The 15,860-nt window shown below is 38.8% G+C and overlaps 1 protein-coding gene across 1 annotated transcript in view; it reads left to right on the forward strand.

Moving 5' to 3' along the window:
* The window catches only part of PTPRN2 (protein tyrosine phosphatase receptor type N2), a 631,017-nt gene that overhangs the window by 248,682 nt on the left and 366,475 nt on the right, over window positions 1-15,860 (forward strand). The window contains exon 9 of the mRNA XM_041408324.1: window positions 1,198-1,571. Coding sequence (XP_041264258.1) covers window positions 1,198-1,571 — 374 coding nt within the window. The remainder of the gene's footprint in view (window positions 1-1,197; window positions 1,572-15,860) is intronic.

Here is a 15,860-nt window from a genome sequence, read left to right on the forward strand (position 1 = left end):
TTCTCCCCTGAAAATGCTTTTTCCCCCTGTCCTCTGGCTCTTAGTTCTAGGGAACACCAGGTTTTTCAAAAGCTCTAGGAATTACATCTTGTATCCTAACTAGTGACATCAAAATTAGCATTTTGATCCAGATTACTTTTACAATATTCCTCCTGAGCTTTGAATCATATCCTATGGACTGCTGTCCAATATTTAGCCATTTCTGAGGTATATTCATCTTTCTTTTTCTCAGTTTCATGGAGCAGAAAAATTTCAAAGAAATATTTTTTAAAAACTGTGTGAAACTTCTCCTGCTATGTACTTTATCAAAAGCTATTACTGCAAGACTCATAAACGGGCAAATCCTCTTGTGTTCACAGTAATCTCTTTGGTCCTTGTACCAAGCAAAGGAAACACACATAGACAGAGTGGCAGGAGCTTTAAACACCCACATGAAAATCATCAAGGAATGAAGCACTGTAGTCACAACAGACTTACAGAGGATCCCATGTATAAATTTCTTAGTGACAGTTTGAATAGGGAATGTTTGAATAGAATTTATTGTGTCACAGAGCACAAAGTGCCCATTAGCCCTCATTTCTCCCCAAATGCTTGGCTGCAATAAAGTTATGTAATGAACTAGCTAATGAATTCTTCCAGGCTCCTGTTTTGACTTTGGCTCATTTGCTTATTGTTGATTTATTAGACAGATTCTGGTTTTCTGTGATCATATTTTTAGCTTGTTGGATCACTCACAGTTTGTCACCATTTCTAGAGATGAAGAAGGGAAACAGAATTGGCCATATAATATCTTTTCCTTTTCTGGTGTTATAACTTGTGAGACCCAAGAGTTACGAAAGTTTCTGGGCCCAACCCAGGAATACTGATAGACATTTCTGTTTTCTCCTTTTCATTGACTTACCTGATTAAAAAAAAAATTAATTTTTGTCAATACTTAGACACACAGACACATTAGAAACTACTGGAAACTACTGGAAAAAATAGTGGCATAATTTAATGCTCTTTTATTATTACTGAATAAACAGCATGTTCTTAACATAGTCTAGCAGCTTATAGAAATTAAGAACATGACCATGAAACAGTTGTATGTGCATATTCTATCCTATCAATAAGAATTTGAAAAAAATTATATCCAGGTTTGGTGAGTATAACCTTCCTGTGTTTAGTTTTAAAAATAATATTATTCTTTTAATACAGGAGAACACTGCAAAGCTGATTAGATTCTTGAATGAGAATGCATTAGCTGAAAAGATACATGAAGATGTTATTCCTGAAGAACAAACAAAGGCAGAAACTAAGAAATCTGAAGAAACTGACCCGTCTTCCTCAGAAGAAACAAATGCTGGTGTGGAAAATGTAAAAAGTGAGACTTTCTCAAGGGAGCTGACACCTGCAAAGAACAGTGAATCTGACTCCAAAGACCTGAGCCAGACCAGCTACTGGATTAAGAATGCTTTAATGCAGGAAGGAAACTCCTATGAAAAGCCTCAGAAAAACACAGGACAAGGCTTACAGTTTGAAGTGAAACCTTCTCAGGAGGAAGAATATGGCTATATTGTGACAGTGAAAGAGTAAGTACAACAGCCAATTTGAATGGCATTTTTAACTGGGGAAAAGATAAAGTCATTGCACCTAGTGAAATATGAATGTACAAAAGGAAAATGCCACAGGCCTGATTTTTAATACATCTGAAACTATTTGGAACCTATTCAGTACTTTGATGAAAATACAAGCAAACAGTTCTGTTTTCTTACAGTTGCCTTTCCTCCCTTCTAGAAGACATTAAATTTGTAGGTCTTTTGCTTAGACCTCTCTCTATCTTCTCATGTTCTAGTGACCTTCCAGTATGTCAGTAAGTGTGCTTATGGTTAGGATGAGAGCTTTAAATATTTGACTTGAAAGTAGTCTAAATATCAATGCCTGAGTCATTCTTTCAGAAAAATGACACACAATAACACAGCACAGTATTTTCTCTGTGGTTTTTGTTTTGATCTGAAAATAACTTACATAGGACTCCAAACATCACATATGCAGCTAGTTTGGAAAGAAAGACCTAATGCTTTCAGGTCATGTCACTAATGAATTTGACATTTAATACTATACTTTCAAAAAGGTGGCTTTAGCCCCCTAATGATACACAGTTCATTACAGGATTTGGGATTTTAGAACCATGTAGGCGCTTTTACATTCTTTTGCCCTCTGTAGAACAATGTTATGTTTGATTAGTGATCCTGACTCCTCTTCTGTAAGAAACTTAGAATTTCTAGGATGAGCTTACAAATCACTGTCTAGCATCATAGAGAAACTGAGGCAGAAATTTCTTTAGATGTATTGATTCTTTTGACTGTCTTAAACTTATTAATGGGATTGAAGGCAATGGGCTTGAGGAGGATTCTTTTTTTTACTATACTGTGTTGCGTTGAAATGCATGTGGCTGACGTTAGAAACAGACCAGAAACTGGTGGAATTCCTCTTTAACTGCACCTCTTCATTCCTGCCTAGGAATGTTATGTGAAGCAGAAGAAGACAGTTTTTCCCCAGCTCAGCACTACTTCCCTAGTTCCCCCAGCTCTTTTAACTCATATCAGTCTGGAAGACTCCTTTATTCCAAAGAGTATCATGATGACACCATCTCCTTTGACTATCCAGGCTTATTTGGCTCATAAATGCAGTAAAGTTTAGAACTGCCAGAGCTCTGTGAAATGGGAGACATTCTGAATTTCAGTGTTCATAACCTGGAGATTCTTCACTGTATCATGTTACCTGGATTTCTTCCTTTCTAGTCTCCCACTGATGGGTTTTCCCTGAATTATGCCTGTTATTATTCATTGAAACTTGCTGAAGAAGATAATTTGTCCAAAGATTCTTGGTTCTAGAGGAGTCCATATACACAAATATAATTTACCTTCATTACCATTTTTAATGTTTTTTAACTGGCTGGATGGCCAGGACCAGAGAGTGGTGGGGAATGGAGTCACATCCATGGTTGTAACTCTGGGCAGACACCAGTGTGTTCAGCAGGGCTCAGTACTGAATTCAGTTCTGTTTTATATCTTTATTGATGATCTGGGTGAAGGGATCAAGTGTGTCCTCAGTCAGTTTTCAGATGGAAACCAAGTTAGGAGGGAGTGTTGATCTTCTGAAAGGCAGGAAGGCTCTGCAGAGAGAAAAGCCTCAACTTGCACTACAAGATGTTCAAATTGCATGTTAGGAAAAACTTCACAGAAAGGGTTGTCAAACTTTAAAACAGGGTGCCCTGGGAAGTCACCGTGGCTGGAGGCATGTACATGTGTCACTTAGGGACACAATTTAGCGGTGGATTTGGGAGGGCTGGGTTGACAGTTAGACTCAATGATCTTAGAAGTCTTTTCCAACCTAAATAATTCTATGATCCTGTGATTCTGCTCAGTGCTGTAGCTGACATTTGAGGGAGAACGTTCCCTATTAACTTCTAATGTTTTGCAAGCATGATCCAAGGAGGTATTAGCACTACTGCACTGAACTCCATGAAATGCTAAGAAGATGCCAGCATTTAATTGTGCCACAAAACAAAGATAAGCATTTCCATCTAATACTTGAAGTAAAGATTTGTGATACTTTAAAGACTTGCTAAAATGGCAGTCTGATTGTCAATGGCAAGAAGAGTGGGTCACTCCTGCTGTGTTTGTCAAGTGACCTTTCAGATGGTTGCAGCACTGCAATCCATACCAATCCATATTATCCATCAGTGCTAAGCTTTGGAATGAATTGACACTTTCAGTGTAGAAAATTGCCCGGCAAATCCTCTACTGTGCTGCTTCAGTACTTTATTACTCTGAGAAACCAATCAAATTGGTGATTTACTTTGTTTACTCTCTTTCAAAAAATGGCCATTCTACCACTGGAGTATTTTTGTGAAATTTGTTTCTTAGTGTAATTGCTTGAAGTGTTTTATTAATTTTAACTCTAAAATTCCAAAGTAATCTTATTTTTTAAAAGTAATCTATGGAATGTTATTTTCATTTGTGTTCTGCTTTTTCCATAGTTATAAAGTGCCTCTGTTATAGTTGGGATACATCAGTGTGAGCTCTCTAGTCAGAGAAGTCTTGCCTTTGGACTCCTATTTTCTGAAGTTCTAGTTCTTCACATTTGGGAAACTTATTTTTTTTTTGTTTAAAACCATGCCAATTCTCCCATTTGTTTGGCAGTATGTGCTCTAAAATGAGGGCCTAGATCCCACAATCATAACATTTACACAGTGTTTAGTCTCCTGAGTATCTCATGAGGAAACCCAAAGCCTGACTTTCCAGAAAACGTAGTTCATACCACCTCCAGTAAATCTAAATGTAAGCTGCTGCATGCTCAGCAGTTTAAATAGCCAATCTGGCATGCAATTTCTCAAATATGAGATTGAGTAGCTAGACTTAAATGCACTAAGAAAAATCCTAGTTTGAAAGTTGGTCTCTTTCCACTGCTTATCACAGAGTCTTTCAAGCTTCAAAATCAAGTCATGCTTCTCTGGAACCATGCTTGGACACCTAGTGCAGAGCAACCCATCCTGTTCTGTGACTTATCAGAGGGCTTGTGCTTGAAGTTTTTCATACCAAGACTCGATCACAGACAGCTCATGGCAGCTCTCTTAGCTTGTGAGCCAGCTCCTGGCATTGTTGTGTTATGCATTTGCAGGATAGTTCATGTTTTGTCATATGTTAGCTCTCAATTGCAGACTGTCTGTGTAAGATTGTATAGGTTGTAAATCTGTTTACACCATGTTAACTGAGCTGGATCCTGCATGCATGGCTCTGCATTTCATGGAGGGAGCTGCAATTCTGCTCAGGTGCTGGGAAGAAATGGGGCTTGTGTTCACAATGTTAAGTTGCTATGGAATATGATTAGTCTGACCCATTTAACGTGCTGAAGGGTTGGGTTAATTGCAAATGCTTGATATTGTTTCTCTGCCTTTACAAATGTGATAAATGATACTGCTTTGCATATAATGATTACTTTCCTCAGGATGGCATTCGGGTTAGGACCCTGAAGCTGGGTTGTGCAGAAGTCTTGGTTTATTCCTCAAGTTTTCGGTTTTCCTAGGCATATCATTAAATAATTGTATTTTTATGATCTTCATTATTTTTTCCCCTACCAGGTGGAAACATTTTAATTGCATTTAAAAATTAAATTTAAAATAAATAGGAAAAATTAATCACAATATCTACAGCAATGAAACAGGGCTGGTACTGTTCTCAGTTACTAGATCTTGATGTTTCTTAGAAGCTGAGCATTTATATTCCATGAGGCTCTGCAGCTCGTTTTAGAAAATAATAACAGAATGTTCTTGTCCTTTAATACATCTATTCAAAAAGAAACACTGATTTGACCCTCTCTGTATATCTCACTGTCCTTTTTGAAATCATTATTCTACTTACAAGTGCACTTTATTAAGGGAAAGAGATTTCTTCATATTCTTCACTTAATTTCTACAATTGGGTTTAAAAATGAAGAGAAATTATAAATACACATAAACCAGAAAATCTGTTGCTACTGAAGTCTGTTAGAATCACCAAAGAACAGCACTGCTGACATTAGAAAAAAAAATACATGTAAAATTTTTATCTCCGATTTTTCACTTCCATTATATAATCTTCCCTTGTATAAATAAGTTCCATAAATGTCCATAATTGATTTTAGAGCCAAAGGTTTTGCTTCTGACAACATAGATTGACCCCCTATCTGAATAATACACATGGAAAATCCTTTCCTGTGAAACTGTCCAGTAGGTACAGCTTGATCTTTGTGTCTCAGCACCAAAACCTGTAGAGAGACATAATTCTAGAATTTTCTGTTTTCTAGAAATGAAATCTTTCTTCCATCTATAATTCTCCAGTTTTCTTGTGATTCTGAGAAAGTGACAGATCATATCCCCCATATTACTGCTTCACTGCCTCAATTTTGATATTTATATATTCCCATATATGGAATACGGGAAAATGATGTTTCATGCTTCCTATTCATCTACAAGAAAATAACAGAGGAGCAGTAGTTAGTCTGGCTTTGTCACAGAGAGTACTAAAGACTGCCTTTTTTTTTTTTTAAATGCATGTGTTCAGCTTTGTGTATTTTTATTATCTGTTATATGCACAGAGATGTGATAATCTGTTCTACTTCAGCTGCCCTTAGCTTTTGAGCTTTCAAAATCTGTTGAAATATATTGTGACAGAATGTGATTCTCACCTACTGATGTAGATAATTTTACAAGAGAAGAGTCCTTCCCAGTGTCCATCTTTCCCTCCTCTAAGGGTGTTGCTTTCACACATATTTTCCTCTCATTTTTTTTGAGACCAGCTCTGCATTTTTACCTCTAGAGGAACACAGAGGGAAAATTTTCTAATTAATGTAGCTGGTGACCAGCCAATCCACTACGACTAATGCAGTAACGACTAATGGCAAACATTCACTCTGGTCCTGATGCAGTGGACAATTTTGGGAGTGTGCCTGGAGTCCTCAGTAGCACCACAAGAACTCTCTCAGGTCTCTATTACTCCACTTACTGAACAGGAATGGCTGCTGGCCTGGTTTCCAAGGCCAGGCATTCCCAGACACTCTCATTCCCCTTTCCATGCCTCTGTGCTGCTTTAGCATCCTGTGTTTGGGTTTTCCATGCCAGGTCTTTGGAATAGCAGCTGGTTCAGGTACTCCACCAGGTACTCACTCTCAGTGAGCAGGTTCAGGTCACTCTGCTGACTCCAGGCTATAGAACTGCACGTGAAATATGCCCAAACTAAGGATGGGGCTGGGGGCTGTGCTTTGTTTTTATAAACAGTGGGAGTCCTTAAAACCCTGAGATGCTGCAATATCTCACAATAACATATGGTCAGTTATTCTAGGATATCACAGTGCTTTTTGGGTAATTACCATTCAGGTCATTATGAAAATGTAATGAATTTTAAACTTTTGAAATGAGTGAGAACAAGAAAGCCAAAGATCAGGATTCCTGGGAATGCAGCATACTGAATCATAGTGCAGTCTGTTATCTGACAGTACTTTTTCATCAGTGCTGTTCTGCCTACTCCTGGGAAGCTCAGATATAAAAATGCCATCATTGAATTTTCATGCCTTTTTTTTTTGTTTTAATTTCTTAACTTACATTTTGTGTACAAAATGTAAATAATCGACCACTAAAAATTAGAATGAAGTAATTTCATAAATAGAAAATCAGTGAATAAATTTGAACAGAAGTTCTCTGGGCAACCTGTGCCAGAGTCTCAATAAAGAATCTCCTCCTAACATCTAACCTAAACCTATTCTCTTAGTTTGAAGCCATGCCACCTTGTCCTGTCACTACACTTCCTGATGAAGAGCCCCCTCTGACTTCCCTGCAGGTCCTCTTCAGAATCTGGAAGGCTGCTCTGAGGTCCCCACACACCCTTCTGTTCTCCAGGCTGAACAATCTGAGCCTTCTCAGCCTGTCTTCGTAGGAGAGGTGCTTTAGTCCCTTTATGAACTAGTATTTGTGTTTCTTCAACTCATTTTTTGAACACTGTATTGTTGGATATTCTTTGTCATTTTGCATTATAAATTGGTCTGGACTTTATGCTGCCTTGAAAGAAAAATGGAAGATATGAAGGAAGGGAAAGAATTTAAAGTCAAAAGTGCATTAAAATGTGTATCATCATTTGTCCTCAATGTCATTTACTAATTACTTGTATGAAGAAGTAATTTGATATGAAAGAACAGGTTTGCATTTTCAAGGCTTTTTTGCATCAGAGATTCAGGGTGCATTACAAGTGAACCCTGTAGCTGTTTCCAGCATTCAGCTTAAAATGCATTAGGGAGTGCTTTGGTGGGGTCCATTTCAGCCTCAGAAGGGAGGGCAACACAATCATGGCACAGATTATTGCCATTATTTCCGTGCTTCTGCAGGCGACAAAGCAGCTGTATGAATTTGTTACTATTAACACAGCTGGAGGTACTGAATGTTTGAAGTAATGCAAGCACAGGCTGGCACAGTGTCACACTTTGATTATAACTCCAGAGAGTTGGTCCTTCTCAACTTCTCACTCTACTATTTCCAGGATGCTGTTATCTCCTCTGACCTTCATAGCCCAACCACTGCCATTGATTTTTAGCGAGTGTCATTTGTGTTACAAATTGGTCTGGACTTGAATCTGTCTGTATTAAGAGGTTTAGATTCACACTTACTGATGGTGGGAAAAGAGGGAAAAATTACAGAAAGTGGGAATTTGCTGAGCTGTCAAAACAGAAGTAAGCTTAAAAAGGTTTTATGGCTAATATAGCCTTTGAGGAAACAAGCATGAAAAAATGAAAGTGCAGCCCAGTGCAATAAAATTGCAGTGTCCTTAAAATGATTACAATAACAGTGCTGTGAAGTCAGGCAGCTCTCAAACAATCCAGTGAATAGCTCTGTGCTTCGAAGTTATTTGGTTGCTCTCATGAATTCTGGATAAATGTGAACCATTTACAAAATTAATCATTATTTAACTTAATGTAAGACACATACTGTATTCAAACTAAAATAAATCTATGAAATGCATTCCCTCCCAAAGTCCTTACTGGAGATGTGTAATTCAAGATTTATGAAGTTGCACTGAAGCATGGACAAAAAACTCAGACTCAGGCAGACAAGGCAGAGTGTTCTAACACCATGGGCTTAAAGCATCCATGTCCAGGACTTTAATTATAGATTATCAGATGAGTTACTCTCAGGACACTTCCAGACAAGAGCAATAAATACAATTTCAGTGTCTAAATTTTTTTTAGGCTTGGTAGGCTCAGAAAGAATTTAATGGCAACACTATAAAATCAGTATTGAGTGTTCCCAGTAGTCCTTGCCATGGCATTTACCTCCTCTCTGACCTGCAGTGAACCCCTCTAAGGTCTCCATTTCTTCTCCATTGTATGGATAATATGCATTGTTTTTGTGATGACTGAAACTTTCTTTGTGTCTAGTAAAAGAGGAGTAGGAGCTGGAGAAGGCTGGATTTGATAGCTTTATACAGTGGTTGCCAGCCTGATGGGAATGGCAGAGTCATGGCACTGTGTTCCCTGTCTTTTCCTATGGGCTGTGTGCTACCTTAGGTGGAAGGAGCACTTGCTCCATCCTTGGGGTTGGAATAGATGACACCCTTCTCCATTTATTCCCTCAGGCAAATGTGACATCCTTCCTTTGGATTGTGAGATGTGTGGCTCAGAAGCTGGCCATTGCCAGACTTGGTAAATTACTTTTCAATCACCAAAATGGTGCTGGCGTACTAAAAAGTGCCATGAAGCCAATTCTCAAGAGACAGGAGTCAGTGGGAAGAGGGGAGTGAAAATCTCTAATGGGACCTTAATAAAGCTGTATCTGTTTGTTGTTGTACCATCAGCAGCCCTCCCATGCCTCAGTTAACTACTGAAATTTGCACTCAAGGAGTTTCACATCAATCTATTTCATACATCAGTAGCTGAGTTTCCCATTATTTTGCTTGTTAAAATATTTACTAATCTCTAGCAGAGAAAAAAAAAAAAAAGAGAAAAAAGAAAAAAATAGGGAAATAAAAAAGAATTAAACTGTGTCCTTAAAATAAAAGTTTCCCTAGTGTTGTTTACAGCTTCTCTGAGACTGAGAAGTGCTGCGATCACAGACTCTGAGTCCACATTGATGATAAGCTGCTATTTAAAGCTACACAATTTAAGTCCTACCTATTTGTATGAACGTGGGCCTCCAGGAGGCAGTGCTAGGGACCCTCTCTTCTCCTTGGTGGCAGCACCACATAGAAGACCTTCAGGTCCTCAGCACCTTCTGCTGAGATACATCAGACTCTCCCAGGAGAAAAGCTGCTGTCACAGCAAAACCGCAAGTTGTACCTACCCTTCAAATCAACAGGACATAAATGGGATGCTCTTCACACTGACTTTAAGGAGAGTGAGTCACAGAGCAAGGGGCAAGGTGTCACTGAGGATTAAGAGCTGGTTATGAGATAGAAGAGAAAGATTTGTCATGAGCTGCTGCTCCTCAGCGTGTACAGAGATTAGTGGTACCCCATCGGCAAATTGTCTCTGTTAGGAAGAACTATGGAGGATTTAGTAAAATTCCAGATGGATTTAAATACATTGAGGGATTAAGGAGTACAATGGTATATGAGATTCAGCTGGAATAAGTGTGACAGAATAATAGACATTAACAAAAATAATACTTTGGGGAAAAAAAAAAAAGAAAAAGCAAAGGTTTTCTTTAAACTTCTCATAGTCAGTGCGCTGAGGCTGTGGAAAATTGGAAGAAAAGATTTGTTGTATCTATATACATGAATCCTGCTCTTTATATGGTGGTACATATTTTCAGACTTGAAAATTTAAAAGAAAGCATGCAAATCCTGAAGGCAGTGGCCCATTTCCCAACATTTCTGAAACACAAAATAGTGTAATACTTATAATGAGGTCAAGAGTTCAGGAGGAGATATTTTTTTTAAAAAGAGAGATTTTTCTAATTTTTAAGCAGATACATAATCATGTTAACTAATTGTTTGTAGAATTATAACCATAATCTTATTTATTTTCAGAAGGAATACTGTTGCTGCAGGGTATAAGGCAAGAGGAATTCACTTCTGATATCTGTCTTTGTTGGCCTAGGGCTACAGTGCACATGTGACACGTGGAAAGTGCTTGACTGATAAAATTTTTAAACACAAGGTTCATGTGTTTCATGAGGATCATGTAAGGAAAGTGTGGCACCATTCCTGACCTCTGGAGTCAGAGAATGAATCAGTTAGAGTGATTTTTTCATGTATAATATTCTCATGCTATTTTTTGAATACTGTTACCGAATAACTCTCTTAATGCCTTTCCATCTTTCTTTCTTGATTATTAGTTGTGTAAATACAACAGTGCCAAGCCAAAAAAAAAAAAAAAAAAAAAGAAAATGAAAGAACTAATGTTCATTAGAAACTAAAGTTTATTGTTTGTCAAAGCACTCTTTTTCCCAGGATATATGGATTCTTAGGTGGTCCTTACAGAGGCAGATCCCAGCTGACTACTTCTCTTGCCCTCCCTCTGAATTTTTCCAGAATTATCTTGGACTTTATTTCTTAGCACTTACTTTTGAGCTATCCTGTATTCAGTGCTGGTTTAAGAAAATCAGGCAGTAGCGTGTTCAAGGTGGTCTGAAAAAGCCTCCAGTCATGTGCTGGTGTCTGCTGCTGAGAACTGACTCAGGATCTGGGATTAGCATGTACTGCTGGGAATGTGTTTCCTTCAGCATGGCTCTTCTCACTCCTTCTTGATCCCAGCAGCAGGAACTGGAAATTGCTTTCCTGCTCTTTATCCTTTTCTCTTGACTGCTTTTAGCAGGCAAAGCAGTCATGGCTGGTGTGCACTAGCCCCTTGCCCATGGACAGGCAGTGCCCAGGTCCTGGCATTCCGGCTCCTCTGCTTTTCCTTGCCAAGCAGTGCACTGAGAGGGGAGGGAGGATGGGAAAGAAGCCAAGCCTGATGCTGGCCCATGAGTGGGTGGTTAAAAATGCAGAAGTCACCTGTTTTAACACTCCCCCTCTTTAATATTTAATATTTTGTGTTCATTAGAGCAAGTAATAAGCAAATAGTTCCTAGCACACCTGTAAGTCATTTTCAGAGAAGCTCTGAAATACCTGCACACATCTCAGAGTCTTGTCACCCAGCCTCAGCCCTGTGACAGACATTCCTGCTCTTTTCCAGGCATGGAGGAAGGATGGCAGGTTGGCTGGAGCTGGCCAGGCTGCCCCTCCCAGCTTCCCACCAGCAGGGATTTTGCCTTCACCAGTCAAAGTCCATACTGCTGCCAAATAGTGTTACCAGCCACAGAAAACTGGTCCTCAACATTATTCATCCTAAAGACAGGCTTCTTATTTGACTCTCTAATGCATTCCATATGGTATTCCAGACTCATATTTCTGAACTTCGATTTTTCTTTTTTTAAGTTTAGCTTTTTATCTTCAGTACTAAGGAGACTGTGCTGCATATTAAGAAAGTGATACTGTTATAGACTGTTGCTCTGTCAGTGACAGGAAGCTGGTTTGATATCAATCAAAACAAAGATATTACTGAGAAATGACCCGGTGGAAATTCCTTAAATAATTATTTTAAACTTTGAAATTAATCTTTCTTAAAAATCAGTATTTTAAAAGACCAGAGGGGAAAAAAATTACTCTCATTAAATTTACTGAGTAAAAATTACTCTCAGTTCTCAGATCAGTACTAAAAAAAAGGTCCTTGTAAAAGAAGTTCCTATTTGTCTCCACTAATAGAACGACTGTTAAAAAATCTTAAATAAAAACACTCAGAATAAATATAGTGGTAGGCAGGACCAACAAAATTATGTTTTTCAGCTCAAAACTCAGATTAGGTCCTATAGTAAAGCACCACCACAAGAAGCCATGGGTCTTTGGTGAACTCATCCAGGCAGGTCTTCTGGTAGACTTTTTTTTTTTGCTAACAAGTTAATCTGTGAGATAAAGAACCAAATGAGAAAGAATCTTACAATTCTAACCCAACACTTTGGACTGCAGGGCATAATCTATGTGTAGCTCTCATTGTTTAATAAAAGTCGATTATTTAAATTAAATTCTTCAACAGATTTCATCCATTCAGCATTTGTTTTCAAGAGCTTTGGATATGTGCCTTGTTACCCATGTGTTTAATATCTTTTCCCTTTAAGGCACATCTCTAGGTGGAAAGCTGAAATGTGGTTATTTCAGAATTTAGAGTGAAATCCAGACTGACTCATTTAGGTGCCAAACTGCTGGATGCTGCACATATTCCCCAAAGATGTCATCCACTTCATTTCACATCATGGAGCTTCTTGAGGGACAGGTGAAGACATACCCACATGGGGAGGTTAGATGCCTTCTTTCCTCCACTGATTAGAAGGAACTTTTGAAGACTCCAGAAGACAGCCCAGACTGCAAAATATCTCCCTGTTCACTGAGACATGCCAAACAAGTAGGATGTTCAGGGATCCAGTGTGCCTAGTGCTGCTCTGCTGACAGGCACTGTGTCTAGGAGCTTCTCTCTGTCTTCTGCTTATTACTGTGGGACTTGGAAAGTGAAGCAGGAGATGGAAGAGACCTTACTGAAATTGGTCTGGGCAGTTTTAGTTCCCACATGCTGGAAGAGTGCTCTGTGTATGAGAAATGAGAGATAACACTGTCCATTATCCTCTTCATGGCCCAGTGGTTTGTCTTCAGGCCTAAAGGCAACAGAGAAAGATAAATAATGCACAGAAGAGGACCTTAGTCTTCCAGCACTCAGGAGTAAGGAAGACTGCTGGTCCAAACTTAGTTCTTTGAGCATGTGTGCATTGAAAGTGGTTTTAAAGTCAGCGTAAATTTGAATAAAATGTCTTCTCCCCAAAAGTCCTAGATGCTGATTTCAAGCTCTGCTTCATTCTCTGATTTAGATGTGTATTAAATACTATTCAAGCTGAGCTCAAGTGTGTGGCAGCAGCTCTCTGGCTACAGAGGGCAGCACACAACTTTCCCAGGCATTGTGGTGGGAAAGGCTGTGAGAAGATCAGAGAAAAGAATGAGAAACAATTGTTACCTTCACTTGCTGCACCTGTTGTTGTGAACGTGTGGAATGGGTTGTGGAGATTTGATTAACAAAGAGTAGTTTCTTAATTAGCCACTAGTGGTGGTGTTTGAATTGGAAGACCAATTAGGTCCAGGTGTATTGTAACTGTCTATAATAGCAATGAGTTTCTTCATAATGATATAATAATATAATAAAGAGATAGATCAGCCTTCTGTGAATCATAGAGTCAATGCTAATTATTACCTAGCTGGGGGCATGTTGCAACAACACAAGTGTAGCCAAACTTCTGAATATTCTCCATGGGAGATAAACCCAGTGTCCATGCCACTGTGCTCGAGTTTGGACAGCAAAAGAGGCTGGGTGTGAGTGGCATTTACCTGTCCAGAAATTACACTTGCTGCTGGTAGGGTAATGTAGTTAAGCATTCAGGCAACTTTGAGTCTGCAAAGAAATGCCTTGCAATTTTATTGTAGTGCTCATCACTCTTGAAAATGGGCAAACTGGCCATCATTGCCTGTTCTGATCTAAGCAAATTTTAGATGGATTGAACCCTACCTTACTTGAGGTTTTACTGGGGATTAGACTGACATTTACGTTTAAAAAGTGCAATTCCCAATGTCAGGTCCATTTCTGTACTGTATATTATTCTTCATTTTTGCAGGAAATGATTCAATTGAATTAATCTGACAGGGCTGACTGGATGTCCATCATAGTGCTGCATTACAATTGCTAAACAGAGTATTGGAAGGGCACTAGGTACAGTCTGGTAAAGACAATACATAATTTGAATGATGGCACTAAGGGAGCATTTCAGAGTTCAGTAAGTGGGTTTCCAATGGCACTTGGCAATTGGGAGGAGGAAAAGCAAGTGAGAGCAACTGCTTGTGAGACTGACATAACCTCAGCACAACACTGAACTACGCGTTATTCTCCTTGGGCTGAGAGCAGGCTTGGCAAACGCCACCAATCAAGCCATCTGTATAACTGCATCGGATTTCTTGCTACCAAAATGGTTCAATTTATGGGATTGTTTTGACAGGCATGTTGGGAAATACAGAACATATAGTTTTCATCATTGTTTACTTCTGTTTTTCCTCTTGTTCCCTTTGACATTGCCCACTGGCTCATATTAGAGTTTGAGCTCCATTTAACTCAGCATGCAGAGCCTGGCCATGCTGCCAGTGTCCCCACAGAACTCCTCCTGTGCCTTCATTTACATGCTTCCTTTTGTTTTTTAACCAGAAGGGGAAACTCTGAGCCTTGAATGCATAAATCATTAGATCCAGGTCAAAAATAGGCCATTATTCAAAATGTTTGTTCTCACTCGTCAGATTTGTACTTAATCTTGGGAATTTCTTGAAAACGTGGAATCCATTTGTAACATTGTTCAGAGAATTGGAGCATGAAGCTGAACTGGTAGTGAGATCAGCATCCAATATTCAGCACTACTCTTCTGTTAAAGTGGTCTCACTGGCCATTCATGAAGCGAGTCTGGTCCATAAGTCTGGTCTCCTGCTCTATTTGCCCACAGCGGGCCTTTAGCAAGACTTCCAACTCACCTGTGTGGCAGAAGTTAACTTCACTGGGATCAGAGTGCTCCAAATATGCTCTAAATCAGCAAGATGTGCTCTATAAAACCTGTCAGAGGCCTTGTGCTAACCTAGTTTAGAGCAAAATTTTTGGTAGGGGAATAAGTAAAGTTTTTAAGTCAATTTTCAGGTGACATAGTATTTGCTACTACATCTCCTTCATATTTGATAGGGAGTGGTATAAAGAGCCAATAGTGTTGGTGCTTCTGCTGTTAGATCCAGAATGCATGCAAGTAAAATAATAACATTATTGCCTTTTATATAACAACACCAGGCAGCTGACAAGGAAAGCTGGTGTAATTGTTTTCATTTTATGGACAGTGGAATTGCAGATCAGGATGATGTCTTGACCGGGGTAACTTGATAGACCTCTCCCAGGTGAAGACATATTCTGTTCCTCATTCATTACTTGTTTAGCTACAAGTGTTCTCTCATAAAACCACTGAAGAGAGTGGGATTGTTTAGACAGCCTAAAAAAATAAAAAAAGGCTAGCATTACTGTACATTTTGTATCTGGAATTGAGGAGAAACTTACTTAATGGGATTGTTCTGAGTTATGCCAACTTCCTGGGAGCAGATTTAAAAATTACTTCTCATCACTGCATTTTTCTTGTAAATTGAAAAGTTAAATCTTAATAGTCAATAGCAGAGGAAGATTATCATTCAGTGTTCTATTATTTAAATTAGCTCTGTAAGTGGATTGTTCCTTAAAATATTTCTGTTTTCAGCTTC

This window comes from Onychostruthus taczanowskii, unplaced genomic scaffold, assembly GCF_017590055.1.
Source record: "Onychostruthus taczanowskii isolate IOZ18803 unplaced genomic scaffold, ASM1759005v1 scaffold3, whole genome shotgun sequence".
NCBI classification, from domain to species: Eukaryota; Metazoa; Chordata; class Aves; order Passeriformes; family Passeridae; genus Onychostruthus; species Onychostruthus taczanowskii.